Here is an 11,995-nt window from a genome sequence, read left to right on the forward strand (position 1 = left end):
CGCGGTCATAGAGTCTCTATGACCGCGGGTTCAATCCCTGCCGGGGGTATGGTTTTTTCTGCGATGGGTAACATCGCTTAGCTTCGACTAAGCGCCCATACTTATCGCAGGTCAAGTCTCGTGGTAAAGTACTGTGAACTCTGATGCAGAGTTAGCAGGCTCGAGTCCTGCTGTGGACTTAGAGACAATGTTTGTAAATAATTTTACCAGTTTGCGAATTGTTAAGCATATAATATATATATATATATATATATATATATATATATATATATATATATATATATATATATATATATATATATATATATATATATATATATATCACATAAGTTGAAAGATTATAAACATTGCAGTAGGCCTACCAGACCGTTTCGTAGATAGTAGTAGTAGTAATAGTAATAGTAATGAGGATGCGTCTAATGTACTCTCTGTGGACATAACCAAGATGCCCTCCATCGTGCAACTTTACCAACAGCTTAAGGAAGAATTGAGGGTAGCGAAGATGGAGATATGGCGATTGATTGAGGAAAACAAAAGGATTCGTAGTAGTCCTCCTGTTGTGAGTCCTCAGGTCAAGAAGGGAACCTGGACAGTGGCTGGACAGCATGAAGAAGAAAGAGACTACTGTGGAAACTGCTGTGGACACATCTAATGCATTCTCCGTAGTACCCGACTAATGTGAGTCGACTACTGGGTATTGTTGTTGTTGGGGATAGCCAGGTTAGGTATATGGATAGGGCCTTCTGCTTGAAGGATAGGAGCAGGAGACAGAGAGTTTGCTTTCTTGGGGCTAAGATGAAGGATATTGTTAGCCGGCTTGACAACATCATGAACGGTAATGGGATCAATCCTATTATCTACCTCAGTGCTGCAGGCAATGATGTAGGGAAGCATAGAAGTGAGGATTTAGTTAGAAGGTCGAGGACTGCAATAAACATAATTACGAAGGAGGGGGGGGGACGTCCTGTTATATGTGTCATTTTGCCAAGAAGGGGTGTTGGAAATGAATGATTGTCCAGAGCAAGTGGTATTAATTGTTGGCTGGACAAACACTGTAAGGATAATGCAGTACCATTCATTGATAACTGGGACCACTTCTATGGCCGAAATGACATGTGTGCCAGGGATGGGGTTCATTTATCCAGGGCAGGTGTGGGTTTTCTTGCTAGCTCAGTTGGGGGTGTTGTTTGGACTTTAAACTAGGATTAGTTAGAGGTGTGGGTTTAGAAGTGAAAAATAATGAGTCTGGATATATTGATTTGGGCTTTGATATTATGAATCATAATAATAACCGTCATGGAGTAACGCTGGGTAATGAAAATTTCAGAAATTGTGTAAAAGCAAAGGTGAATAGGAAAAATGTGCAGAAGAAAAAAACATATGATGGTATTTTATGCTAACAGTCGAATTGCAATAAATAAGATTAATGAACTACGTTTGGAAGCGTGTGCAGGGAACTTTGATGTCATTGCATTAACTGAAACATGGTATGATTTAGAGAATAGGGATACGATTGCTGAGTGTAATATTAAAGGATTTAAGTTGTTCCATGTGGATAGATGTAATGGGAAGTGGGGAGGAGTTGCTTTATACATTAGAGAAAATATTAATTGTTGCATAAAAACAGGTATAAAAATAGATGGAATAGTAACAGAATCTGTTTGGGTAGAGTTTGTAGAGGGTCAAGAGAAACTAATTATAGGTGTAATGTACCGACCTCCAGGCATGGATCACGATAGAGGGAGACTTCTTTGGGACGAAATTGTTAGGTCTTCTAGACACAATAACGTGGTGATAGTAGGGGATTTTAACTTTAGTCAAATTGACTGGAATTCTTAGACCGGTAATCTGGAGTCCAGTGACTTTATGGAAACAGTTCAGGACTGCTTTCTGAAGCAGTGTGTAACAGAGCCTACCAGGGGTAATAATTTGCTCGACCTAGTCTTGTCAAATAAGGAAACACTCGTAAATAATCTGGAGATCACTGAAGAGCTTGGCGCAAGTGATCAGAAATCAATCACTTTTAGCATTAACTGGGAATACAAGAATAACGATAATACGGTAAAAATCCCAGATTTTCGTTCTGCCGATTACAATGGACTTAGGGAACACCTGTCTAATCTCGATTGGGTTATCTAGCTAATGATTTTATTGACGATGATCATGCTTATGATTACGAAGGAATCTGCGTAGTAGTAGTAGCTCTTGGTGCTATAAGAACATAAGAACATAAGAATGTAGGAACGCTGCAGAAGGCCTACTGGCCCATACGAGGCAGGTCCTTATCAAAACGACCTCTACCTAAAGCTACCCAAGAAATAACTCCCGTACCCCATGACACCAATCAAACCCAGTCCCTCCCACTCATATATTTGTCCAGTCTCTTCTTAAAGCTACCCAAGGTCCTAGCCTCTATCACCCCACTCGGAAGACTGTTCCACGCATCTACAACTCTGTTAGAAAACCATTACTTACCTATGTCCTTTCTAAATCTAAATTTATCCAACTTATATCCATTATTTCTGGTTCTTACCTGGCTCGACACCCTCAGTACTTTATTAATATCTCCCTTGTTTATGCCTGTCATCCACTTATACACTTCAACGATATCTCCCCTCATTCTACGCCTCTCCAGAGAGTGGAGATTTAAGGCTTTAAGTCTATCTTCATACGGGAGGTTCCTTACACAGTAAATCATGTTAGTTATTCTTCTCTGTATGTTCTCTAATGAGTCTATGTCCATCCTGTAGTAAGGGGACCAAAACTGAGCAGCATAATCTAAATGAGGCCTCACTAGTGATGTATAGAGCTGTAAAATAACTTCTGGACTTCTGTTACTTATACTTCTTGAGATAAATCCAAGTAATCTGTTGGCCTTGTTGCGCACACTAAGGCACTGCTGTCTTGGCTTTAGATTTCTGCTTACCATGACTCCCAAGTCTTTTTCACATTCTGTATGACCAAGCTCTACTTCACCTAGATTATAGCTTCGAGGGTTATTTTCATTACCAAGGGCAAGTACCTTACACTTATCCACATTGAACTTCATCTGTCATTTTTCAGACCAAGACATTAATTTGTCCAAATCCTCCTGGAGTTCATTGATATCCTCCTCAGAGTGAATTATACGGCCTATCTTTGTATCATCAGCAAACTTACTTATGTCACTAGTAATCCCTTCATCAAGGTGATGGCAGTGTCTATATTCTTTCGCTTCATGTGATACATACAATATATATATATATATATATATATATATATATATATATATATATATATATATATATATATATATATATATATATATATATATGCAAAACAACCACTCATGTATGGACTAATAAAAAAACACACAAACCAGGGAATCCAGTCAGACCAATTATTAGCTCCATAGGGTCAGTTTCATATAAATTATCCAAATGGCTTGTTGATATTTTGAGCCCTATTGTTGGCAAAATTTCTAACTTTAATGTTAAAAACAACATAGACTTGGTTGATAAATTAAGCTCCTTGACTGACCTAAATGATTTTAACATGGTTAGTTTTGATGTTACTTCCTTGTTTACGAAAGTTCCTGTTTATGATTTATTAAGTTTCTTATCTGAAGAACTCGTTAACTATGATTTACCATTGCCAGTTCCTACTATCATTAAACTTATTAAACTTTGCATTGTTAATGCAAAATTTGTATTTAATGATAAATTTTACACTCAGAAGTTTGGTATGGCAATGGGAAATCCTCTTTCACCTGTTCTTAGTAACCTATACATGGAATTTTTTGAAACAAGGTTACTTAACACAATCATCCCTAATAGAGCTAAATGGTTCAGATATGTTGATGATATTTTGTGTCTTATGCCCAAAAATGTAGATATACACCATTTCCTTGGAAAATTAAATAGCTTAGCCCATTCAATAAACTTTACTGTTGAGTTTGAAGAAAATAACTCATTGCCTTTTCTAGATGTTTTAATTATTAAGGGTAATAATGAATTCAAATTTAAAATTTACAGAAAACCTACTAATAACTGTTCCTATGTCCACTATTATTCCTCGCATCAAGATAGAGTCAAACTGTCTGTTTTCTCATCAATGTTTCTGAGAGCTTTACGAATTTGTAGTCCTGAGTTCATAGATGAGGAAATATCCAAAATTTATGAAATAGGTAATGATTTAAAATACCCAAGAAATGTAATTGATAAATCTTTTAAAGTTGCCAGAAATACTTTTTACAATCCAAAAAGGGACAACCAGCCTTATTCAAATAAAAATATGTTGGTTCTCCCTTACCATGAAAACTTGGTTGATATGCCTTCTCTTCTTAAGACTTTTAATATTAAAGTTGTATTCAAAAATCTCGATACAGTAAAAAAACTTTTGATAAAGAATTCCCCCCAAAATGCTGATGGATGTGTCTATAAGATTCCTTGTAAAATTTGCGATAAAGTTTATTACGGTCAAACTGGTAAAAATCTCGAACTAAGATTAAAACAACATAAATATAGCATTAGAACTGGACAAGATTCCAATGCTCTATTTATTCATGTAAGAGATTTTAACCATCCAATTGATTTTCAAAAAGTTGAGAAAGTAGTATCAAGCAAGTCCATGGTCGACAGGAATATAATTGAATCTTGTTTCATAAAAAGCAGTTTTGACAATAATATGAATATTTCCTTTGGTTTATATAAATTAGATCCATTTATAATTAATAGAATTTGGGAAGAATTTAATAATACACTGGACAAATAATCTTTAAAATTTCTTATTTCTTGGGTAGAATAGTTTGTGGGGTGAGTTGTGCCAAGGACCTTTCCAAGTTGGCTCGCCGCGCGTCACGTGTTTAAACCGTTGTGGGATCTGATAGTGAGGTGCCGACCAGACCCCTTATATAGCTTCCTTGGATGCTTTACTTTCATAGTTCCTTGATAATGTGAGTAGTCACGAAAGCGCTTGGAATTTCTCTATTCTTTCAGAGTGGTTGTTTTGCATATTCTGAAATCACCTGTTTACTGTGATCTTATTGCATATATATATATATATATATATATATATATATATATATATATATATATATATATATATATATATATATATATATATATATATATATATATATACATAGGCTTACAAATGCCCCACCATTCCAATTTTTCAGGATACGAACAGTCACTCCATCGATTTTTTGCATCTGGATACGAATGAAATTTCAGGATGCGAACTTCCCCCTCAAGGGAGGTTCCTTACTGAGGAGCTCTTGATCAACGGAATTGGATCTGTATTCCCAGTTAATGCTAAAAGTGATGAATTTGTGATCACTTGCGCCAAGCTCTTCAGTGATCTCCAGATTATTTACGAGTGTTTCCTAATTTGACAAGACTAAGTCGAGCAAATTATTACCTCTGGTAGGCTCTGTTACACACTGCTTCAGAAAGCAGTCCTAAACTGTTTCGTAAAGTCACTGGACTTCAGATTACCGGTCAAAGAATTCCAGTCAATTTGACTTAAGTTAAAATCCCCTACTATCACTACGTTATTGTGTCTAGAAGCCCTAACAGTTTCGTCCCAAAGAAGTCTCCCTCTATTGTGATCCATGCCTGGAGGTCGGTATATTACACCTATAATTAGTTTTTCTTGACCCTCTACAAACTCTACCCAAACAGATTCTGTTACTATTCCATCTATTTTTATACCTGTTTTTATGCAACAATTAATATTTTCTCTAACATATAATGCAACTCTTACCCCCTTCCCATTACATCCATCCACATGGAACTACTTAAACCCTTTAATATTACACTCATCAATCATATCCTGATTCTTTAAATCATACCACGTTTCAGTTAAAGCAATGACATCAAAGTTCTCAGCACACGCTACCAAACGTAGTTCATTAATCTTCTTGGAATTCGACTGTTAGCATAAAATACAATCATAAGTTTTTTTCTTTTGCACATTTTTCCTATTCACCTTTGCTGTCACATAATTTCTGAAATTATCATTACCCAGTGTTACTGGATGACGGTTATTATTAAGATTCATATTATCAAAGCCTAAGTCAATATATCCATTCTCATTATTTTTCATTTCTACACCCATACCTCTAACTAATCCTAGTTTAAAGTCCTAACAACACCCCCAACTGAGCTAGCAAGAAAACCCACACCTGCCCTGGATAAATGAACCCCATCCCTGGCACACATGTCATTTCGGCCATAGAAGTGGTCACAGTTGTCAATGAATGGTACTGCATTATCCTTACAGTGTTTGTCCAGCCAACAATTAATACCAATTGCTCTGGACAACCATTCATTTCCAACACCCCTTCTTGGCAAAATGACACATAAAACTGGGTGCCCCTCTTCTTCCTAATTATGTCTATGGTTGTCCTGAACCTTTTAACTAAATCCTCACTTCTGCACTTGCCTACATCATTGCCTGCAGCACTGAGGCAGATAATAGGATTGATCCAATTACTATTCATGATTTTGTCAAGCCATCTAACAATATCCTCCATCCCAGCCCCAGGAAAGCAAACCCTCTGTCTCCTGCTCCTATCCTTCAAGCAGAACGCCCTATCCATATACCTAACCTGGCTATCCCCAACAACAACAATATTTTTACCTTCCTTGGTGTCGTTCGTCTTGACGTTCCCAGTAGTCGACTTACATTCGTTGGGTAGCACGTAGAATGCATTAGATGCTTCTACAACAGTTTCCACAGCATTCTCTTTCTTCTTCATCGTTTCTACCTTTCCATTCGTTTTCTTGATCGTCAACTTCGTTCCATGCTGTCCAGCCACTGTCCAGGTTCCCTTCTTGACCTGAGGACTCACAACAGGAGGACTACTACGAATCCTCTTGTTTTCCTCAATCAATCGCCATATCTCCATCTTCGCCATCCTCAATTCTTCCTTAAGCTGCTGGTAAAGTTGCTCGATGGAGGGCATCTTGGTTCAGTCCAAGGGGAGTACACTAGACACGTTCTCACTGAGGTAAGTACAGGTCACCACTGAGCTAAGTATAGGTCACCACTGGCTAAGTTCAGGTCAGCCGAGGTTCCACTGTACATATATATATATATATATATATATATATATATATATATATATATATATATATATATATATATATATATGCAAGGAATTCGCGAGAGCATGCGAAATATACACAAACACTGATCTCTGGCCGAAGGAGACTCGAACCTACGAACCTTAGGACAAGGTACGCAGTGCTTTACCAATCTACCCACACTGGACCAATACCTTGGCGTGTAGCTTGCGCTACACGTTTGATCCAAGGCAGCCAGCTTTCAGGGAGAAGGCTTACAGCTTTTCATCTATATATATATATATATATATATATATATATATATATATATATATATATATATATATATATATATATATATATGCAATAAGATCACAGTAAACAGGTGATTTCAGAATATGCAAAACAACCACTGTGAAAGAATGGAGAAGTTCCAAGTGCTTTCGTGACTACTCACATTATCAAGGAACAATGAAAGTAAAGCATCCAGCTACTCACATTATCCTTGATAATGTGAGTAGTCACGAAAGCCCTTGGAATTTCTCTATTCTTTCACAGTGGTTGCTTTGTATATATATGTATATATATATATATATATATATATATATATATATATATATATATATATATATATATATATATATATATATATATATATATGTCGTGCCGAATATATAAAACTGGTCAATTAGCAAGAACTCATGCAAAATTAAATCCTTCCTGAAATTTTCTCTTATACGTTTAAAGATATATATTTTTCATTAATGTTAATGTAAAAACTTTTAATTTTGCACCAAAGGAATCTTAGAAAACTTACCTAACCTTATTATAAAAAGCGCAATTTATTTTAGCCTAACCCAACTAAATATATTTTAGATTTGTTTACAGCAATTTAATACTAAAGAAACACAGTGAAATATATTTTTTTCATTAGGTTCAGATTGATTTTGGCGAAATTATTGCATACACAAATTTTCACTTGTCCTATATGGCAAGATGAGCGTTGCTATTTAAGCCAAGATCGCAAATTCTGCCTATTCGGCACGACATTTATATATATATATATATATATATATATATATATATATATATATATATATATATATATATATATATATATATATATAAATATATATATATGTCGTGCCGAATATGTAAAACTGGTCAATTAGCAAGAACTCATTTAAAATTAAGTCCTTTCTGAAATTTTCTTTCATACGTTTAAAGATATATTTTTTTTCATTAATGTTAATGTGAAAATTTATAATTTTGCACCAAAAGAATCTTAGAAAACTTACCTAACCTTATTATAATAAGAGCAATTTATTTTAGCCTAATCCAACTAAATATATTTTAGATTTGTTTACAGTAATTTAATACTAAACAAACACAGTGAAATATTTTTTTTTTCGTCAGGTTCAGAATGATTTTGGCGAAATTATTGCATACACAAATTTTCACTTGTCCTATATGGCAAAATGAGCGTTGCTATTTAAGCCAAGATCGCAAGTTCTGCCTATTCGGCACGACATTATATATATATATATATATATATATATATATATATATATATATATATATATATATATATATATATATATATATATATATATATATATACATATATATATATATATACGTTCCTGTACTCTTTGTAACGGCTTGACAGAGTTCCTGGGGAGAAACATTACCACAGTAAAATGCCATATTAGTTGCATGAGTCCTCTACTATTATTACTGAGGTTCGAGTTCCTTGTGGAAGTAAACTTGGAGAGAGAAGCAGCACGGGAAGCACGAGACAAGCCAAACGTCATAAGATAAGACTACACATGCATGAGGTAATGCCTGAATGAAGTGCAGTGGGAAAGGGAACTGATTATGTGTAGTATGGAGCCGGAAAGTGCAGCGAGGTAAAGGAGAAATTCATGCCCAAGAGTAAAAGAAGCAATGGGGAGAACAGTGATCTACCTTGAGGTGCAAAGAGGATAATCATATATTTTAGAGAATGGAGACAATGTAAAAGAGCAAAGAACTTAAAAGAACAAGGAAGTGAGCAGAAGAGCGAGAAACAAATATGCATGGATGGGAAAAAGAGGTTCAACGACAGTTTGAGAATATAACATCGAAAGTAAAATCCGGCCAAAACTTGCTAAACAGCCACATCAAGAGCAAGACAACAGTAAAGGGACAGGTAATCATGCTGAAGTAAGCAAGAGAAAAGCTAACCGGGAATGAATGAGAGGAGCTCAGCAAGAAATTGAAGAAGGGGTATTCTAAAATGAAACGGGAAGTTTACCAAAGAACTGAAGTGGTAGAGTGAGTCAGCGAACGCTGGGCGCAATATATACAACTGGAGAAGAGGTGAAGGAGCTATTGTATGTGGTAAATACCTGAAAGGGAGAGGTACTGGGTAATATCTCTCCATGAGTCTTGAAAGGAAGCAGAAGTTCCTTGTGAGCCACTAGCAACAATCTTCAGTATGTCAATAAACACAGAGGTGTGAAAGATAGCAAACATGGTTCCAGTACTGATGAAAGAGGATATGTCACTGACACGCATAGTATGCTAGGTTATAGAGAAAATAAGAGTGGTGGAGCACCTAGAAAGGAGATGGCTAATAAACGATAACTAGCATGGCTTTAGAGATGGTAAATCCTGTCTCGCAAACCTAGTAGAGTTCTACAAAGTAACAGAGGCAAGCTAGGGGCGAAGAGCGAGAGAGAGCTGGGTGTCAGAATGGGTGCATGTGACAAGTGAGGTTCCATATGGGTCAGTACTATGACCGGTATTATTTCTTGTAAATGTGAACGACATGATAGAAAGGATAAAGTCAGAGGTATCCTTATTCGCAGATGAAGTGAAGCTTTTGAGAATACAAGCAGGTGAGGACCAGGAAAGTACAAATGGACCTGAACAAACTGCGGATCTACTCTGGCAAGTGGCTACAGTAATTTAAACCCAGCAAGTGCTCATTTTTGAAGATTGGTGATGAGCAAAGAATTAATGATTAAAACCTCGGGGTGAGTATTATACCGAACATATTTCGTGAGGCACATATTAACCAAATAACTGCTGCAGCAAATGAGCATCCGGCGAACCTACGATTAACTTTCAGAAATCAAAGAAAAGCAATTATCATGATACTGTATATGGCATACGTCAGGCCCATACTGGAGTATGCAGCACCAGAATGGAGCCCACACCTGATCAAGCATGTCAAAAAAACTACAAAAAGTGCAGAGGTTTGCAATGAAACTAGTCCTAGAACTAAGGGGTATGTCATATGAAGAGAGATTAAGGGAAATAAACTTAATGATATTGCAGGAAAGAAGGATTAGAAGGTATTTGATAAAAGAAAAATACAAAATACCGAGAGAAACTGATAGAGTGGATACGGACAAATTATTTAACAGACGGGACTCAGGAACAAGAGGACACAACAGGATGTTGAGTCACAGGAGTGTTAGAAAGTATTTCTTCAGTCTTACATTAGTCTGGAACTGGATCGGCTTGGACAGTTGAGTGGCCGAGGCAGGATCCAAACATAGTTTTAAGAAGAGGTACGACAAGGCTATCGAAGGCAGGAAAGAGTGAACACATTAGGGGCTAGCGAAAAGGAAGGTCCAGGATCTGAGATATGACCCCTGCAACCACATAAAGGTAAATGTAAATGAACACACACACACACACACACACACACACACACACACACACACACACACACACAAGTGCAAATTATGACCCTTGGGAGAGAACAAAGAAGACCGCAGAGGAGTACAGGATTGGGGTCAAAGGATGCAAACCTCACTCAAGGAAAAGGAACTTGGGGTGAGCATCACACAAAGCACATCTCTTGAGGTGCACATCAACCAAATAACTGCTGCAGCATATAGGCGCCCAGCAAACCAAAGAATAGCGTTTTGACATCTAAGTAAGGAGTCATTAACGACACTACACAGTGTACGCCAGGCCCATATTGGAATAAGTAGTACCAGTATGGAACCCACGTCTGGTCAAGTGCGTCAAGAAATTAGAGAAAGTACAGAAGTTTGCAGCAAGACTAGTCCCGAAACTAAGGGATGTGTTTTATGATGGCACTATAGGATAGGAGGGATAAGGACGACATGATAAAGACTTATGAGAGGAACTGACAAGGTGGACAGGGCTAGAATATTTCCGAGATGGGACACAGGAACGAGGGGACACAACTGTAAGTTTAAAACTCAGATGAGCCATAGGGATGTTAGAAAGTGTTTCTTCAGCCTTAGAGTTGTCAGGAAGTCGAATAATCTGGAAAGTGAAGTAGTGGAGGTAAGATTCATACACAGCTTTAAAAAGAGGTATGATAAGGTTCTTGGAGGTGGGAGTGATCTAGTAGCGACTAGTGACGAGGCCGGGCCAGCTATCGACCTCTGCAACCGCACATAGGCGAGCCCACACACAGCAACTAGGATCAACATTACTTACGTCTTCGCCTTCGTGTCGTCATTCATCTCTCACACAAACTTGATAGTGCTCGTGAAAAACAAAGAATTAAAGAATAATGTACACAAGTCCCCGTGGCAGGAACATCAGCTACGACCCTCCACAATCACCGCGCGTTAAGCACTGACGTTCACCACAGCAGTGTTGCCACTTCAACCTTGGCAATTTCCCATATACGAGCGAGAATTCTCCCACAAAACTCCCACAAATAATGCGTAAATCCCATAGATGTTCCCGCTAAAATGCTGAAATTACACATATCAGCAATTACAGAATTTATTCTAAATTTATTATCACAAGAATGTTAAACAAAGGTAAATTGTTTAATGATTTAAAATTCACACTTTCGTACACCATGAGCAAAACATATTAAGTTGTTGAATGTTACAGTAACAGTGTACAGTGTAACAGTGTACAGTGTAACAGTGTACAGTGTAACAGTGTACAGTGTAACAGTGTAA

At 36.9% G+C, this 11,995-nt stretch overlaps 1 protein-coding gene across 1 annotated transcript in view; it reads right to left on the bottom strand.

Moving 5' to 3' along the window:
- The window catches only part of LOC128703750 (equilibrative nucleoside transporter 2), a 151,634-nt gene extending 139,972 nt beyond the window's left edge, over nucleotides 1-11,662 (bottom strand). Inside the window, exon 1 of the mRNA XM_070086909.1 lies at nucleotides 11,517-11,662. Coding sequence (XP_069943010.1) covers nucleotides 11,517-11,542 — 26 coding nt within the window. The 5' untranslated portion in view covers nucleotides 11,543-11,662. The remainder of the gene's footprint in view (nucleotides 1-11,516) is intronic.
- Between the last annotated feature and the right edge of the window lie 333 nt (nucleotides 11,663-11,995).

The sequence above is a fragment of the Cherax quadricarinatus genome, chromosome 20 (assembly GCF_038502225.1).
Source record: "Cherax quadricarinatus isolate ZL_2023a chromosome 20, ASM3850222v1, whole genome shotgun sequence".
NCBI lineage: Eukaryota > Metazoa > Arthropoda > Malacostraca > Decapoda > Parastacidae > Cherax > Cherax quadricarinatus.